Raw genomic sequence first — 20,147 nt, forward strand, 5'->3', positions numbered from 1 at the left:
ATTGAATTACTAGAATATTATCTTCTCTCCCCCAGGCCCAGGAAATATTTTTATTTGCCTAGGTTCTTCTAGAATTACTTTTCATAAATGAGAAGTTTTAGTGAAAAAAATCTCTAAGAAAAGGGAAATGGAATAATAAAAATTATGCAAGCAGAAAATTAGAACCAGAAAATAATAGAATTGATAAATAAAATACACAACCCCCCTGGCTAGTCTAAGAAAAGCAGAAGTAAAAAAGTTAAAAGAACATATTAATACATAAAAACATAATCTAGATTTTGAAAGATTTAAGTCATGTATCCAATTCTGTGTCAATAACTGCTGAACACCTCCAACTTGATGTTCTATGAGAAAGACACAGCGAAGGTGACTAGCTGAATGAGAATAGAATACAATTTTAAACGTGCCCAAAATTTATCAAAAAAAATAGAATGAGGGACATATAGCTGCAGAGTAAATTCCTTCAAACTTGAGGCATTAAAAAATCCCAAACTATATATAATTTTCCAGAGCCCCAAATAAATGTAAAGCTTTTCAAAATACATAGTTAAAAACAAGAAAATTATGTGTTTCAAACACTTAGAAATTAAGTACCCACAAAAGTACCCTTGATTAATAACAACAATCTCACTTAGGAATGTGGATATGAGCATATAAAAAAGGATTAGATTTGTCTACCTAGTTTCAGCCAAAAGAAAAGACTGCGAAATAGGAGACTCACATGTTCAATAACTTTCATGCTTATGAAGATGAACTTTTCAAACATGAGTGAGAAGACTAGACAATTAGCAGAACAATAGCCGGTGCACAAATAAACATTTCTAAACTCATCAGTAATCAAAGCAAAGTAGTTTTAAAAGAACAGCCTACTCCGCATATAAAACTGGCAGATGTTTCAAAGGAGCATCGCCCATGCTGTTGAAGGTACAGAAACTTCCTGAAGATCATCTTGTCAAAGATGTATGAGAACTCTGGAAACTTCCAACCAGTCATGAACTCCAGTCCCTGGATTTATGTTAAGAAAATGATATTTGTGTATAGGGACGTTCATGTCAGTAATAGTTTTATTAATGAAAAACTTGGAACTGGCTAAATACACACTACCGGAAAATATTGTGGGCCAGTTACATTTTTCGAACACCTGAAGTGGTGATAGAGCATGTTTGTGATTCAATGTTAAGATTTTTTTAAAGGCCAAAACATTGTATGTAGTTGTGGGTAAAATCTTTTTATCAACTATAACAGAATCTGAACTTCTCTTAATTTTCTGGCTTCGTTTCTCAAGGAAAGGAAAAAAGATGATAGATATCAACTATGTCATTAGGCAAAATTGGCCCCTAATTGGTGAATTGTATCTATTCTCAGACAACTGTTGTAGTCTCCGTGTACCCTGGAAGGACACCTACAAAGAGAAGCAGTTACAGCTGCCCTGCTAGCAGGCTGTTTCTTTCCACGTGGACCAGCACCAAATGTAGCTGGTGGTTGTCTGTGGGTCTAAATCAGGGGTCCTCAAACTACGGCCCGCGGGCCACATGCAGCCAGCCTAGGACATTTATCCTGCCCGCTGGGTGTTTTTGCCACCACTGCCTGTCCTGCTTAGCAGCCGATGGCCACAGTCTGGTCCTCAACAGTCTGAGGGACAGTGAACTGGCCCCCTGTTTAAAAAGTTTGAGGACCCCTGGTCTAAATATTTGATACAACCTCAGGAGATACCTAGTGAGTGGTGCAACAAGTAAAATCCCAAATTTATAAGTGTATAAAAAGAATAGAAAGAAAAATTTCCAACTGTTATCTGTGAATGCTCATGTGAGTCAAATGTTTCTTTTCTTTTGTACTTTTACATATTTCTCCATGACTGCATATTATTTTTAAGTGGAAAGATACAGTTCTAAATAAATTTTATACTCCAGTTCTCTTGGTAATAATGATGAAACTTTTAATAAAATTTGACAATGGCAATTCTACTGGAAACACACACAGCTAGAAAACAAACATAGAAAAACAAAACTTGGTAATTTTCTCTGGGGGCAAAAGGGATAAGGCTTCTTTCATTCTAAGTAAGATTTCCAGCAGAAATTCTTCTCTAGGCTACAGCTTTTGATCACCTCTCTTCCATTGATTCATTTTCCCCAAATGACACAAATTGAAATGTAGGACAAATGCTCCAGTGGGCAGCCCAGAGGGTATGGACAGTGGTCTGAATACTTTAGAGTCCTACTCCAACTCTCAATTATAAGATCCTGAGTCAGCCTTTCTAGTTCTCTGCTTCTCTGGGTGAAAAATATGACCAATACTGATAAGCCCCCTAAATTTCCATAAATGGTGATGGTAAGAACAACATATTTAACTTATATTCTGCGGGCATAACCTGCCTTATCCTCACAACAGCCCAGTGAAATAGAAAAATCCAAAGGCCACAGAGCAAGCGTGTGGTCCAATTCCATTCATTGTGAGTTGAGGTTAAATGATTTGCTGAAGGGTCCTGCTACTTCCACGTGATTACACAAATAGCTACACACTTGGTTCCACTGATTTTCCTCACCTAGGAGGGGCATTGCTAGGACCCAGGGCTAACTACAGCTGCTGGGTTACTGCAGAAAGTGCTGTGGCCTTGCAGCCCGACTGCTGGTGCTTGATCCTCCTGCCAAGACCTACACACAAGTAAGGGGCAGCAGAACGAAAAGCAGAACTCCTCTGATTTCCTGGGAGAAAGGAGCTGTGTTCACTTCTTCTGCCCCATCCTGGTGAGGTCTGACTTGTCCCAGAGCAACCTCTGTTGGGTCACAGATCCCAAATGCACCTGTCTGCACGTACCCTTGCTTCTGGGTGCATCCTCCATTCTCAGGATGCAGTCACCTTTTCTCAGGGGTGGTCTGATGAGAGGCCGGGTGTCACTCACAGCTCTGCCCCAGTAATTGTACGCTGCTTGGTAAGTTATATCCCCTCTGTGGGTTCAGATTCCTCATCTCCATGTAAAAAACAAAAGGAAGGAGTCAGGCTAAATGATCCTTCCAGGTCTCAGTTTCCATGAGAACTCAGAAAGGAACATTGTAAGTGGAAGGCCGTGAATGTTAAGAGGAAGTCATGACTTCCTCATCAGAGTTCAGTTTGGCACCCTTCTGCTTGGTCAAGTGTTTCACAGAATTGCGTGGCGTTTATTATTATTCCTCATTAAAACCATTTCCTGTTCTCTCTGAAGTATAATGAAGTCAGGAATCCTTTGGGGGTGATTTATGGGACCCTAAAAACTAGTTTCAAAAAAGTGACTCCACATGGACTTGTCCTTGTTTTGTGCATCCTCAATCACATTAACCGTGAAAGAACCTCGCACCCTAGACTGCCGGGTATTTCTGCGGTTGGGCACCAGCAAGCCCATTCATGACTGCAGAGCCACCCAGGAAAGGCGGGAGGGAGACGGCCGCAGTGCGTTTGACCTGTCATTTCCTATTTCTCCTTTTCGCGCTTTGCTGTCAGAAAAGATCAGCGTCTCATTGAGGTAAGGCCACATGGGATAAACTGCAAATGGCCAAAGCCATTGCTGTCCCAGATCTTTAGGAAAGGTTAGAGCATGGGGAATTTACTGTGTCCAGAGCCATTTAGCCAAAAGTGGTGGCCTGTGCTTCAAAGAAATCTGCAGTGTGTGTTCTGACCACCTGGAAACGCTGGCTAACTCCTGCCTCCAGCCTTCTGAATAAACCCATATACTCAGAGTCAAAGGAAGAGAGACTGTTCAGATAAGAGGATTTACTCAGCAGAGAATCTGATTGACCCTGATTTTCTCTTAGGCCCAGTGGCATAAGGCATGAGAAAATGGCTATGAAACCTTTTTTCTTGGCCTTACAACGAAGTGACAGAGGAGTATTTAGTATTGAAGTAGCAGAACATTTGATTCCCAGCCCGAGAACTGGAATAGCTTGCAGTTTGCATGCAAGAGTGCACGCTTGCATATACAAGACTCAGCTAGAATTTCCTAGGAGAGGAAGAGACAAACACAGTTTAATAGAAAGGCACAATTTGGAGGAAATTGTGAATCTTCATTTGAGGGTTTCTGAGCCTCAAGCTCTTCCAGCAAATGTAAAAGCCCAAAGCACAGCACAGATCACAAAGTGGGCTCTCACTGATGCAAGAATGCAAGTCTGTTAGCTGGCTGAGGAGGGCAGCTGCCAAGCAAAGGAGACATTGGAGGGCCTTGTATCCCTCATGATCTGCCTCTTCCAGGCACTGAACAATCTTATCTGTTGAAACTCCTTTCAACGTTTTATAATTCACAGCTTTTCCCCTTTGCTTTAGCATCACATGACTTCCTTTTAAAAAAAAAATTTTCCCATGACTACATTTTCTTTGTTGCTAATGTACAATTTGCATTTTTTCACGGACAGATAGATATCCCCATGAATTGTTGTAAATTTAAAAAAAAAAAAACCTAAAGAAAAAAAAATCCATTTTCCCAGTTTCTGTCCTTACTGCAGGTGAGTGCTTCAAATCTCTTTTAGAGATTGTTTTCCTAATAGCGTTCCACCTTCAAGAAACCCCTTCTAGTGATTGGTGACCACATGCTTGTGTTAAAGAGCTTGAAATTTTGAATCTTGAAAAGAATATTTTTTGCCTAAAAATATGCAATTGTCACTTTACTTGGTGATGCACTTTACTTTTTACTGAGAGGTATTTTAGCTAAATCATGTCTAAGTCCCATTTATTTTGTATCCACTGTCTGGGGATGGGGGAAGGAAAAAAAATGCTATGCTTTGGAAATGTATAATGCTACCTTGGTGCTATATTTTACATCAAATTTCAACTAAAGTTAGGTGGGTGATGTGGCCTCTGGCCTGAATGAACACTCATTCTCCCAGTTACTGAATGGTTTACAAAATAACCATCCTCCAATTGGACTTCGTTCCGTTTAAACCTTGAACTTTGAAAGGCATAGGAAGTGTCCAGAGCTGAATTCCATCATTTATACCTATGATATGGGTATGATAAAGCAGAAAAGAGATATTAAAGCAATCAAAGCTCAGCACATAAGGACTGAAGAACCTCTCTACAAGATCTGGGATTGGCAACAGATAGACTTATCAGGAAAGATTAAAGCACAGTAGAAAGACATTAGTTAGGGGTGGCAGCAGAGTCTGTATAGTAGAACATGCCTGTAATCCCAGCACTTTGGGAGGCTAAAGCAGAAAGATTGCTTGAGGCCAGGAGTTCAAGACCAGCCTGCACAATGTGGTGAGACCTCATCACTACAAAAAACTTAAAAATTAGCCAGATGCAGTGGCACACACCTGCAGTTCTAGCTACTGAGGGGACCAAAGCAGGAGAATCACCTGAACCCAGTAGGTTGAGTAGTGAGCTACGATGATGCCACTGTTCTTTAGCCTAGGGTCTTACACTCTGTTGTCTAAAAAACAGAACAAACAAAAAACAACAAAATTATACCTGGTTAGGGATGGTTACACCATAGAACTAAGTGTGATGATTTCTTTCTCCTACATCTATACACATCCTTGCATGGATAACCAGGAAGTGAAGTCAGCAAGCATTCATTAAATATTTGTGGATGCTTTTACATACATTTTTTAATCCTCTTGACTACTATCTGATGTCATTATCCTCAAGTTTAAATCACTAAAAAGGAAAAACTGAGGCTTGAAAAGTTTAAATTACTTGCCTGAAGTCACACTGCAAAAAAAAAAAAAAAAAAGAGCTGGGGGCAGCACCTGTGGCTCAAAGGAGTAGGGCTTCGGCTCCATATTCAAGAGGTGGCGGGTTCAAACACGGCCCCAGCCAAAAACTACAAAGAAAAAAAAATTTTGATTTGAACTCCAAAGCCCACAGGAAACAAAAATTTTGATATTGCCAAATGCTACAGTCACAAAAAGCATATATATGAACTCAAAATATGCCCCTTTTTAATGGCAACTAATCATAACATGCTTGGAAGTTCCCGTAGAACATGAAATTATAATACATCTTTCAGAGATGAGTATTTTCCCCAAATTATATTTTGAAATCTCAAAACTGTACTCTTTTTAATATCTATATCAGTTATTACTTATGTCCTCTGTAAAATATTTTTGAAGGGGAGGGATGGAGCAAAATGTCAGAATAGGACTCTTCAGTGATCATAACCACCCTAAAGTATCAATTTAAACAAGAGTCTATGCACAAAAACATCTTCATAAGTGCTAAAGAAACCAGGTGAAAGGTACCAGTAACTGATTATAGAAAAATAATAAGAAAAGACACATCTAGAGGAGTAGAAAGAGTTTTACATTACTTGCATGACACTTTCCCAACCCCAGGCACCACAGTATAGGAAGAAATATCGTACACTTAGAGAAAGGAGAGCAGAATTTTGCCTTGGACCCCAAAACTGAGCCCAATACTTGTCCTGCCACAGTAAAACTCAGCACTGGGCAGGCACACACCTAAAATCCCAGACTCCACACTGGTACTCACAGACTGAGCCTTGGTGTTAGGCAGGACCCTGCTCCCTCAGGCCTGTGAGGCAGACCCCATCTCTCGCCTGTACCACCACCAGCCTTACGTCAGCATTGCCAGGATATAGACAGACCTCTGGAGCAGGAAGGCTTTAGCGGCGACAGGCTTCAAATCATATAAGGTGGGCTGACTGTTTAAAGTCTGCTCCAGACATGGCCAATCTGCAAAGACTGGAATAAGTATCTACTTTTTCAAATGCACAGATATTAATGCACAGCCACAAAGATTAAGAACAATTAGTGTAACATGGCATTACCAAAACACCAAAATAAAGCACCAGTAAAGAAATACAGAAATCTGAACTGCCTAACAAAGAATTCAAAATAACTATTTTAAGGAAGTTCAGTTAACTTCATTACAAAGAAAACCTTCAATAAAAAGAAAATAAGTAACTAGGATGAAAAATTTAATAGAGATTGAAATAATTAAAGCAAATCAAACAAAAATTCAAGAGTTAAGAAATGCAATGAACAAAATAGAAAATGCAGTAGAAAGCAGCAACAGCAGAACTGACCAAGCATAAGAAGGAATCTGGGAACTCAAAGACAGGTTATTTAAAAATATATGGTTACTGGAGAAAAATAATGAAAAATAGGGAAATCTTACAAGAGTTATAGTACAGCATCACAAACAGCAAATATTCAAGTTATGGTAGTTGAAGAAAAAGAGAAAGGGGTATAAAGTTTATTTAAAAATATAATAACAGAAAATTTTCCAACCCTGAAGGAAGATGTAAATATCTAGGTACATGAAGGATAAAGGTCTCTAATAAGATTAATCCAAACTGTCAAAAGTCAAAGACAGAGCAAGGATCCTGAAAACAGCAAGAGGAAATGCAAATAACATATAAGGGAGCTTCAATACAACTATTATCATATTTCTCAGCAGAATAGATATAGGCTAGAGAAAGTGAGGTGACCTATTCAAAGTTTTGCAGGGAAAAAAGCCAGCAAAGAATAATGTACCCAGCAAAGATATCCTTCATTAATAATGGAAAGGTGAAGATTTTCCCAGACAAAGCCGGAGGGAGTTCATCACCACCAGACCTGTCTGAAATGCTAATGGGAATTCTTTAAGCTGAAAGAAAAGGATGCTAATGAGTAACATGAAAATATATGAAAGTATAAAACTCACTGGTAAAAATAAATACACAATCAAATTCAGAATACTCATACTGTAATAGTGGTACATAAACTCTTAAAACTTTAGTATGAGATTAAAAGACAAAACAAGAATAACTACAATAATTTGTTAAGAGAGGCAATCTAGATGTATATTGTGACATCAAACTCAAAGTGTCTGTGGGGAAGCAGAGTAGCAAGTTTTTTGTAATCAGGTTGTCAGCATAAAATAATCTGTTACAACTAAATTTTAAGTTTCATGGTAATCACAAAACAAACTTATAGTAGATATACAGAAAATCAAAAAGAATTAAAACCACTAGAGAAAATCATTTCATCACAAAGGAGGACAGCATGAGAGAAAGAAAAAAAATGATCTTCAAAACAACTAGACAATAATTAGCAAAACTGACAGCAGTTAAGTCACTAATTACCTTGAGTCTCACTGGATTAATTCTACAATCAAAAGACATAGGAGTGATAAATGGATGAAAAAACAAGACCTAACTATATGCTGCCTACAAAAGACTCACTTCACCTGTAAGTACACCCATAAAGTGAAAAGAAGGAAAAATATATGTAAATGGAAACCAAAAGAGCAAGAGTGGCTATGCTTACATCAAATAAAATAAACTTTAAGTCAGAAACTGTAAAAAGAGACGAAGGCATTTATAATAAAGACGTCAATTAAGCAAGAGGATATAACAATTATAAACATATGAACCCAACATCAAAGCATCTAAATATATAAAGTAAATGTTACTAAATCTGAAGAGATAGAGTGCGGTAAAACAGTAGGAATCCTCAACATTCCACTTTCAGCAACAAACAGGTTATCTAGGTAGAATCCAGCCTGACCTGCCAAACAATGATGGCTACAACCAAAAAAAATGGCCAGGCATTGTGGCAGGCGCCTGTAGTCCCAGCTACTTGGGAGGCTGAGGCAAGAGAATTGCTTGAGCCCAGGAGTTGGAGGTTGCTATGAGCTGTGATGAGGGTGACAGCTTGAGGCTCTGTCTTAAAAAAAAAAGTCTTTCAGATTGTCATATGGAGTGTCTTTTCTGATCACAATGTATATGAAACTGAACATCAATAACAAGAGACACTTCAGAAAAGTCACAAATACAAGGAAATTAAACATGCTCTTAAACAGCCTATGGATTAGTGGAAACTTGATATTTCAATATTTCAAATGAAAAGAAAAGTTAGTTTTTTGAAAAGAAACAAAATAGACAAACTTTTTTTAGCTAAAAAAAAATGAAACCACACATAAATAAAATCAGATGAGAAAGGAGACATTACAACTGATATCACAGAAATACAAAGGATTGTAAGAGACTTATGAACAATAATCCAAGGTCAGACAATTAAGTTCATGAGCTCATTTTAGAAAAAGTGGTATATACCTCATTGCTAAATGTCACTGTGGTCACCCTTTGAGGCACTCCCCTTTAGAAGCTATGTACCAATACCAATGTCTAGTCCACCCTTCAAAGCAATTTTGGAACTCTTTTTCTAGAATGGCCATCAGAACTGGCTTTGCATGAGGTCAGGCAATTAAGTTTGCAAACTCATCCTAGATAAAGTGCTAGATACCTCATTGCTGAATATTACTATAGTCACCTTCAAGGTTGGCTTTGGCTATCTAGTAACCACAGTGATAGTCAGCAAAGAGGTATGTAGCACTTTTTCTAGGATGAGTTTGTGAACTTAATTGTCCACCCTCATCTGCTAACAAGTTGGATAACCTAGAAGAAAGGATATGTTCCTGGATATATGCAACCTACCAAAATTGAATTAAGAAACAGAAAATGTTTATTGCAGTCCAATTCATAATTGTTAGGTCATGGAAGAAGCCCAAGTGCCCATCAACTCACGAATGGATTAATAAATTGTTGTATATGTATACCATGGAGTATCATGCAGCCCTAAAGAAAGATGGAAACTTTACCTCCTTCATGTTAACTTGGATGGAACTGGAAAATGTTCTTCTCAGCAAAGTATCTCAAGAATGGAAGAAAAAGTATCCAATGTACACAGCCCTATTTTGAAACTAATTTATAGCTTTCATAGGAATGTTATAACCTAATTATAGCCTTAGAATATGGGGGGGGGAAGGGTGATTGGAGGGGTCACCTCTATGGTTTATCCTACAAGGGTACAAGTGAATCTTTCTAAAAGCAGAGTATGAATGTCTTAATAACTAAGAAAATAACATTAAGGCTACATTAACCAGTTTGATGAGAGTATTTCAAAACGTATATGAAAACACCACACTGTACCCCATGATTACATTAATGTATACAGCTATGTTTTAATAAAAAAATCTTTAAAAAAAAAAGGAAACAGAAAATGTTGAGTAAACTAAGAAAAAGAGAAAGGAAAAAAATGTGAGTAGAAACATAACTAAATCAATAAGAAAAAGTTTCCCATCAAATAAAAGCCTAGGATTTGATGGCTTCACTACTTAATTCTACCAAACACTTAAAGAACAGATGTCAGTTCTCAAAGTCTTTCAAAGAACTGAAGAGGAAAGACTACTTCCAAACTCATTTTGTAGGCCCAAATTACGCATCCTTGTCCAATACCAAAACTAGACAAGGACACTTAAATAAAAACTACAGGTTAGTTTCCCAGAAGAACGTAGATGCAAAAATCCTCAGTAAAACATAGACCCTATGTTAAAAAGATCATTCACCATGAGAATGTGGGATTCATCCCAGGGATGCAAGGATGGTTCAGTATATGCCAATCAAATGTTATATATCACACTAACAGAACGAAGAACAAAACCCAATGACCATTTCAATAAATACATAAAAAGAATTTGGCAAAATTCAACATTATTTTAGATTTAAAAACCCTCAAATTAGGAATAAAGGAATATACCTTAACATAATAAAGGCCCATATGTGATAAACCAAGACAGCTAATATCATACTCAACAAGGACAAGTTTATTCTCAAAGATCTAGATCAGCCAAAACCACCTACTCTCACCACTTCTACTCAACATTATACTGGAAGTGCAAGCCAGAATAACTAGGCAACAGAAATAAAAAATTAAATTGTCCATGTTTGCACATAATGCGCAAGACCCTAAAGACATCACTAAAAAGTTCAGTAAAGTTGCATGATGTCTTTTAAACACTGTGCTCAAAATGTACAATGTTATCTTCAATTTTTAAAAAATCAATAAATTTGTAAAGAAATGCAGCCTAAAAGATAACTCACCAAATTATATGCAGCCCCAAAGATAATGCACAAAACTAATGCACTGTGTTTGAGGGTTATATTTGGCATTTGGGTTTCCTTATTTTAAATATATCTTTTTCAAGATAGAACAGTTATTGTTACTTAAAGCATCTTCACTGTCTTCTAAAGATTTTACGTCAATTATAGCTGGCCTCGCTGGGGGATGAGAACTGCACCAATGGAATGCATTTGCATTTGCAGTTCATTCACTGCCAGATCTACTTTGGCCTTGGCTATTTCTCACTGGAGGAGGATACTCTCATTTGCCATGAGTGTTATGATGTATGTTAGCCAACAGTCATAAAGGCCAAAATAGGTCTGAACACATGGAGAGTCCTACATGCTCCAGCTGCTCTCTGAGAAGAATGATGGATTGAGGCAGAGTGGAATAGCAAAGGTGCAGATGGAGGAGCCCAGCCATTGCCAGAGCCAGAGTCAAAAATCTGCCACCATGTGCAAAATGGCATCCAATTGTGGGCTGAAGGCTTGGCGGAAAGATGAATGTTAACTTTATGATCTTCCTCTACTCCAAGAAGAACCAGGTCCTATATTGGACTACAATGCAGGTGGTCCATTCACAGGTGACCCAGTGAATGGACCACTCTCTGTGTGCTAAGATACAGGAAAATAAATGACCCTGAAGCCTGCTCATTGGCACGAGAACTAGATCATCTTATCAATCTTTATTCCCATCATAGTTTTAACTGAAAGCCAAAATATCTCACTATATTTTAATTCTAAAATGACTTCCTCCCCCCTTTTATTCCTTATGCAAATAGTCATTACCACTTACTCCATTACAGGCACTGGATATACACATTAGTATATGCCCTTGCGCTGACTTTTTTCTTTATGTGCCGTACCTCATTTGTGATTGGCATGTTGTTGGTTTGACAGTAACAATCTGGTATCACTTAATCACTTTTGACATGAGAATCTTAGGACATTTACTTATGGATTTGAGTTCCGTACCCTTTTGTGTAAGTTCTGTTTAGGCTGGTATACCTTAGAATAATTTTGTTTAAATCTGCATGTGTAAGTGAGTTTTAATGAGAATAGGTTGTGGGTGAATTTTCTTACTCTGTATCTTGCTTTTTTGCCCTGTTTTGTAAATGGTGGAAAGCCTCACTGAATGGAGAATTTCTAGAATTTGCACATCTTTTTTTCCTATAGAGCAAGAATGTCTTGGGTGTCTGAAACAGCTGAGACAAGCAATGCTTATTTCTTTTATTAAGCCTCATGTATCCGTCAATTTCTCATTTCTCTGGTTTTTTACTCATGTGTCATTGTGTGACATTTCCAAAGGAAAGGAACTTTTTCTGTTCTCTTACATGTCACTCAACACCACACTTCTGACACCAGATGTGGGGTCACCCACACACATATACACCAAGCAGTTCTCCAATGGACACCAGCTAGGTACCCTTTAATTTAATTCTGACACTAATCTATCTGGAGATAGCATCAGATCCCACAGGTTTTGGGCTCAGTCTCGTGAGACTGCCCCTACTTTCAATACCACTTGCAAGAGGTACATTGTCACCTAAACTCCTGACCCAATGGCTATAACTCGGGGTTCCTACCAATCTCCCCTCAGGGTCCATTAATTTGGTAAAAGATTCACACAACTCAGGGAAACACTTCACTAATGTTTATGAATTTATCATAAAATGTTTCAAAGGATACAGATGAATAGCCAAATGAAAGAGGTGGATAGAGCAAGGTATGTGGGAAGGAGGCACAGAAGCCCATGCCCCCTCTGGGTGCACCACCCTCCAGGTACCTCCACGTGCTCAGCATCCTGAAGATCCCTGAGCCCAGTCCTGTGGGTTATTAATGGAGACTTCATTATGTAGGCACAGCTGATTAAATCACTAGCCAGTAGGTGATTAACTCAACCTTCAGCTCCTTTTCCCTCCCCAGAGGTGGGAGGGGGTCTAAAAGTTCCAACTCACTAATCACATGTTGGTTGCCCTGGCAACCAGCCCCATCCTTAAGCTCTCCCCGAGCCCATCAAGTCACCTCATTAGAACAAAACATGCTTCAGTCACTTGGGAAATCTCAAAGGTCTTAGGAGCTCAGTCTCAGGAACTGGAGGCAGAAACCAGTATGTCTATATTCCTTATTTCCCCACTACGTATCTGTTCACTCTGTACTTCCAGTGTTAACACAATGCCAGGCACAGCGTGGCTGCTCCTCCCCGAAACTGTTGAACACTAAATAAGTAAATTTAGTGTAAAAGAGTTGGTTCCATTAAGCAGTAAAATAACAGTTCTGTGATTTCTGAAACTGTCTTCAGAGAAATTCAAGTTGGAGAGTTCTACCCACCCATAAGTAGGTCCTTCAAGGATTCAGCTTTTTATTCATTCAAGATTTTCAATGGAGCCTACTGTTTTACCCGGCTCTGTTCAAGGCACCGTACAAGGAAAGACAAAAGCTCTTCCCTCAAGGAGATCACAGACAAATGGAGAGCAACATGCAAATGATAATTCCCTTAACTGGGTAGAGATCCGTATGATGTGCTTCAGCAGTGACAGGACAGAGTCTCCATCTTTGAGGGGCCTGGAAAGGTCATGAGACAGTGACATTTTCACTGAATCAGGAAAGATAAATAATAGAAGCTATTTTTTTCTTCTTTATAGTCTGCTTAAACTCGTGTTTGAAAGCACCTTCATTAACCTGATGTGCTTAGTTCATTCAATGCTGAGCAGCTGCTGTGCACCTTACATTAGGTTCCGAGGGTACAACCAAGAGTAAGATAAACAGGATATCCCCTAATTAATAACACAGGAACATGTAATTGTGATAGGAGTTAGAAAAGAGAAATACAAGGTAAGGATATCTGCGCAATAAGTGTACCTAATCTAGACTGTAGGACCAGGGAAAGCTCCCTCAAGGAAACGCTGTTTTATTTAACCAATCATGCATGAATTTATCCCCATCTGTTCACTGAGATGAAAACAGTCGTGCAGTTTCATCATATACATTAGGGACAAACAAAGCCCTCTGGCATCTTATTTTGGCAGAGATAGGTCTTATGAGAAAAGAAAGAGGGCTGAGTTCTTGAAGCTGTGTGAATATTTTTACATGGCAGAGCATCAGTTCCTTGTTAATACCAAGGGATATTAGGTGCAAAATATTTCCGACTTGGCACAGGCATATTTATTCACCGCCTGCCGAGGTGAGACATGCTGGGCTCTTTTGCCTGTGACCTTAAACTCTCGTCAATTCCTGCCTAGTTTCCAACCCCAGTTGGGACTCGCTGGGCCCCTCTGTGCCAGTGCTGAGCCTCCCTTTTGGACTTTGTTGGCCCTCCCTGGTAGATTTCTCCATGATTCAGCCCCTGTGGCACCACATTATTCTACACATCTGCCCCATCTCTGCTGGGGCTGGTGTTGATCCCCAAGGAAGCCTTGTCACCTTTTGTTCAGTTTTAAAAAAATAAAAAGATTCTGGCTAAGATATAGTCATCATAAATTTATTGCCAGACTAAATGGAGCTACTAAAGTTTTTAAAATAGCATTCTGTCAAAATAAGCTATTTTGTGAGTGTTACAATCATCTTAGCCTGAACATTTAATGACTTCTATTTTTTGATGATTTGTTTTCTCTCCTCATTTTTATTTCCAATGCCAACGTGAACCAGCACTGTTCATTTCAAGGTCACCGCACTCAGATTTAGGATGTCTCAAGGGAAGTGCATTGTGAATCCAAGAGAACTCCAAAGGCCTTGCTGAGCTATGGGGCTGTCGGGGGCCTGGTTGCCTATGAGATAGTTCCACTCTTCTAGCCCACAGAAAATGTTCAGTGTACTTTTCTTCCTTTCTAAATAAAAAACTTTTTTTAAAGAACTAATCACATTCCAGATTCTGGGCATGTGGAAGGAAACAAAAATTAAGATATCAGAGGCTATCAACAGGAAGAACTCACTCAGGGTCTTTAGGGGTAGATGGACATTTTCCATGGGATGGGCAAGAACGAATAGAGGTCTGGATCAAGTGTTCATGGAAAAGAAGAAAGGCCCTTCTAATAAATAAAAGTGGCATATTGTCAGTATGTAATCAGCAGCAGTGCCTAGCCATGAGGTGCAGTTGGCCTTAGGGATAAAAACTGACTACAGCAAACCCAGGTTTCTTAGAAGAGCGACATCACCGTCTACCCGGGAGCCTTGGCTTTTTAGAACCTTGTAATGCAGGTAACACATAGTCTGGTTCTACAGCATCTTTGCGTGTATTCGTCTGTAGATTATGGCTTCCTTGTGGAAGACAATTCTTTTATTCATCTTGGAATCTGATGCCTCAGTCTCCCAAGTAGCTGGGACTACAGGTGCTCACCACAATGCCCAGGGATTTTTGTTGTTGTTGTATCTAGCAAAGTACTTTGTAGTAATGATACAATAGTAATAATGACAAAAACTGTTAAAGCAGTTGTCATTATTGATTTAACAACTTCAGCCTCTTATTTGGTGCAAAATATGTTCCAGGCTCTGTTCAGAGTAATTCATGTGTGCATGTGTGTATATACTACATGTAGTTGATTAAATATAAGCACTGCTATCATGATTGCACAGATAAGACAACTGAGGCACAGAAAGGCTACTTTGTCCAAAGCCTTCGCAACTAATAAGTTGCTGGGCGTGGTGGCTCACACCTATGATCTTAGTACTCTGGGAGGCTGAGGTGGGTGGATTGCCGGAGCTCGTAGGTTCAAGACCAGCCTAAACAAGAGTGAGATGTCACCTCTAAAAGAAAAATAGCCAGGTGTTGTGTTGGGCACTGGTAGTCCCAGCTACCTGGGAGGCTGAGGCGAGAGACTTGCTTGAGCCCAAGAGTTTGAGGCTGTTTTGAGCTGTAATGCCATGGCACTCTACTGGGCACCATAGTGAGACTCTACCTCAAAAAATAAAAACAAAAACAAAACAACCACCACCACCAAAAAAACCAGTCTCACTCTGTCTAAAAAAATAAAAACAAAAACAAAAAACAACAAAGCAGAGTCTCACTATGTTGCCCTTGGTAGAGTGCCATGGCATCATAACTCACAGCAACCTCAAACTCTTGGGCTTAAGCAGTTCTCTTGCCTCAGTCTCCCAAGCAGCTGGGACTACAGGCGCCCACCACAATGCCCAGCTATTTTTTTTGTAGTTGTTGTTGCAGTTGTCATTGTTGTTTAGCAGGCCCAGGCCGGGTTTGAACCCACCTGCTGGCACCCCACCCACTGAACTATAGGAGCTGAGCCAGAAGTGTGGACTTTGAAACCCAGTCGACCTATACACTAATCTCAGTGCCCCCATGTGCCAACTGTTTGCAAAGGGTAAATTAAACTTGCTGGGCTTTCATTCCTCACCAGTAAAGCAAGGATAATTGTACCTACAGTGGGAAATCTTATGCTAAAGTGCTTGATGCCCAGTACTCAGAAGATGAGAATAATTAACTTTTTATTCTTCATTGATGTGTCTCAGTCTTCAGTTGTGGCAGCATCAGACTTGGTAAAAATTTGCCTCATGCTAGTTCCTTGTTGAAAATGGGAATACATTGTGCTACAAAAGTAATAAAGAAATATAAGCTATGGTCCCCCTGCCATGAGGGAGCTTCCAGTCTCCTAAGGGTGTTAGGATTTAAATGGACATATACATTCAAGATAAAAGGAGAGAGGTGCAAATGAAAAGAAGGGCCAGTCAACCAGCTCAGAGCAGGAGAAGTATCTCTCATGAGGCAAACGTGATCAAATAAGGAATCATATTGTAAGTAATGGTATTGCCACACGAGGAAGTGATGCAATGAATCCTCAATGTTGTAGATAGATTCTTAGAAAACACATCTTAAGTGAAACGAACAAAACCAGTTTTACTATACGCTAACTGATATAAACAAGACGTAAGTTCCTATAGCATACAGTATGTCATTTCACTTAAAGTCTGTTTTCAAGAACATATCAACCAAGTTAAATGAGGTATCACTGCAACTTCTTATGTGTGTGCACAATGCCTTCTTGGGTGTGTTGTCTGTCTGAATCATTCCTCCTCATTGCAACTCACACACCAAATTAAAGAAAAATTCAATCCCAGCATTATTCTTGTCATTATTTCTATTACAATTATGTCAAGTTGTGTTTATATGGCCTTAGGATTTAGTATTGTAGACTTAACTCTACCTGAGATGATCAATTGTGGCTTTCTCTAGTTCTTTTAAGGTAATGAATGCAAACTATTATCTAATTCTTTATCTCACCAACCTGATAGCATTTAAAAGGATTGTGGATCTTCAAAAGTTATTAAAGAAAACAAAACTGCTAGTCCTTCTCAAACAGCTCCCCAACTTGAAATTTCTTAACATTCTTTCCCTAGATTTTTATTGGTGAGATATCCATGTATTTCATAAAATCAACAAGAGAATCCCTGATTGCTCAGGAGAAAACAATTCTGACCGGAGAATGCTGTTACCTGAACCCCTTACTCCGAAGGATCATAAGATTCACAGGTGAGTACAAGAGCATGCTGAACTAAGCCTCACGTGATGGTAAAACTTACTAAATATGAACACGCTTGACAAAATAAACTACCAAACTATCAACTTGAAAAGCAAGGGCTGCTTTGGAGATTTTCCAGAAAATGTAGACACTGAGCCCGATCCTAGGATCAAATCAAATTTTTGACCCTTGAAGTAGTGCTCACTAAATTGTCTTGTGAATGCCACTACATTGCATTTATCTCAGATTCCCCTTGGACATATGTTTGCATATTGATTACGTAATGCTGTATACCTTGATATGAAGCAAGCAAAGAAAGGTGGGGATAGCCATAAAATGAATTTAGAAACTATCACGTTTCCTGACAGATTTCCCATCCAGTAATTTTGTTATGCTGGGAACTTACCAAGAGTAAGAAATCTCATCCACCAAGCTTTTTGAACGTAATGACTTTCCAGAGTTTTAAAGCAAATTAGTGGTCATAACAAGAGATAATGAGAGCATGGTGTATATCCCTCTACAACTTCCACAAAAACTCTTGAGGGGCTATGGGTAAAGTTTACAGATATGGGCACGGATGTGTGTGGGTACAGGGAGGAATACAGATCTCACAGACTTCCTATGCAAGTAGATGGTAACTATTGCAGTGTCCAAGTAAGATCCTGTAAATACCTGCTGACCAGATTTTCATGGGAGCCATGATAAAACTCCCAAAGTGTGAAATGGTTGATATTAAAATAAGCCATGGTACCACTCAGAACACACAGAACTGACAACTGAGAAAGTGGGGGGAGGACAAACATCATGCTCTTCACAACTCTCTTGGTAATCCTCAATCGTTTTTTCCCCTATTGTAGGAAAGGGTTAAATTTCCTCAAGTAATAAGTAGATGAACACATCAAAATCAAATATGCAATAATGTCATCAAAATCAAATATGTAATAATTTCTGATTGGAGTGGGAATGAGGGAAGTAGTACAGTGGCAAGCTTAACAAAATCTAAATTGAAAGAAGCAACCCTTAACATCAAAATAGGCTCAGGTGTTCACTGATGGTGTCTGCAGATTGTGGAAGTCTGCAGTTGACTTATCACGTAGGCCCTGGTCAACATGGCTGTGGTCTAGTTCACTCATCCCACACAACAGTTCCTTTCAAAGATGTCTAGAGTGGCAAGATGACAAAGAATCAAAGGACAAGAGAAGGAGAGAGAACATTATACAAAATGCCGAGCTAGACATTTTATAGACGTTGTTTCATCTGCCCAACACTTGCAAGGTATTTTATTCTCCTAATCGTATATATGAAGACTCTAGTAGAAAATGGGATAAAGTACCTTTTCCCTGAGTAGTGTGTGTATGTACGTGCATGCACTCGTGTACCTAATTTGATTCAGAGAAGATCTGAGTGTCTGCTTGGCTTTTTGCACATGTAATTAAAGCTTGTTATTCAAAGAGAATTATTACAATTAAATGGAATATCTTTAAATGTCACGGTTTTTCCTTGGCAAAGACAAATTCATACTTATTAGTACCCACTCCAACTGGGACAGGGTCCAAAAAATAAAAGAATGACAGAAAAGCATCTGTCATTTATAGAGATTCCTGTGGATCGGCACAGCAAGTCTTTATCAAGGGCTGTCAGAAGACCCTTACCAACCAGGAATGGACCCTCCAGATTGCCTGTGTTGGTGCCTGAAATTCCCACTGGAGACATTACATGAGGCATGGTTTCAGGTTTTATGGTTTCAAGCAGAAATTTGTCACCTTGAAGGAGTATCAAACTCCCACATTCATAATCAATGAAACATTAGTCCATGTGGATCTATCATAACAAGCTAATGGAGAGCTGGATCCTGGGAGCATAAGTTCAAGTAGCATGTGATGTTGTTTGGAAGGAAGGGATGCTAGCCAAAGGTAATGTGTAAAACTTGGAGAATTAGAGGAAACAGCATTGGAAGGCAGAGAGGATTGCTGGGTAAGAAAGCACTTGCTGTGTGCTTTCCTTCTTTGCTATATGACAGTAGGATTTGCAAGTTGTTCAAGTCGAAAACCTAGGTGCAGTGGCTCACTCCTGTTAATCCCAGCACTCTGGGAGACTAAGGTGGGTGGATCTCTTGAGCTCAGGAACTTGCCTGAGCAAGAACAAGACCCTATCTCTACTAAAATAGAAAAATTAGCCAGGCGCAGTGGCATGTAGCTGGAGTCCCAGCTACTCAGGAGGATGAGGCAAAAAAGGGTCGCTTGAGCACAGGCATTTGAGGTTGCTGTGAGCTAGGACGCCATCCCTGGCACTCTAGCCTGGGGCAGCAGAATGAAACTGTCTTAAAAAAAAGAGAGAGAGAGAGAGAGAGAAAAGAAAAGAAAACCTAGGGGACATTCTAAGCCATCTGGGGACTTGTTAGAAATGCTAATTCTTATGCCTCATCCCATACCTACTGAATCATAAAATATGGGGCTCTCACCAGATAGCCTGTGTTTTAACAAGTCATCCGGGTGATTCCAATGCATACTAAAGGTTGAGAACCACTGGTGTAGAAAAAAATTTTTACCCTTTAAGTGGGCCTCCCTCTATCTTGCCTTGCAACTTTGTTTCTTTCACCCCAGCCCCACAAAAATACCTTCTATTGATCATTTTGCATTAAGACCATTGATCTTAAATATGAAGAATTGTTTCTCTGCTTAAAACCCTTCAATGTATTTTCAGTGTTCTTAACTTAGCCTACAGAGGATTTCATGCATGTCCCCAGCCTCATCCCAAGCCATTCCCACAGGAGGACCTCTTCTCCCACCAGGCGAAACAGCTTAACA

The 20,147-nt window shown here is 39.3% G+C and overlaps 1 protein-coding gene across 3 annotated transcripts in view; it reads left to right on the top strand.

The window, feature by feature from the left end:
• The window catches only part of PLPPR1 (phospholipid phosphatase related 1), a 276,580-nt gene that overhangs the window by 228,092 nt on the left and 28,341 nt on the right, over positions 1–20,147 (top strand). For all 3 annotated transcript variants that reach the window (XM_003785176.1, XM_012802344.2, XM_003785175.3), the window contains one exon: positions 17,219–17,351. In XM_003785176.1, the coding sequence (XP_003785224.1) occupies positions 17,219–17,351 (133 nt within the window). The remainder of the gene's footprint in view (positions 1–17,218; positions 17,352–20,147) is intronic.

Source organism: Otolemur garnettii, unplaced genomic scaffold (genome assembly GCF_000181295.1).
Source record: "Otolemur garnettii isolate 467f Iridium unplaced genomic scaffold, OtoGar3 scaffold00014, whole genome shotgun sequence".
Lineage (NCBI taxonomy): Eukaryota > Metazoa > Chordata > Mammalia > Primates > Galagidae > Otolemur > Otolemur garnettii.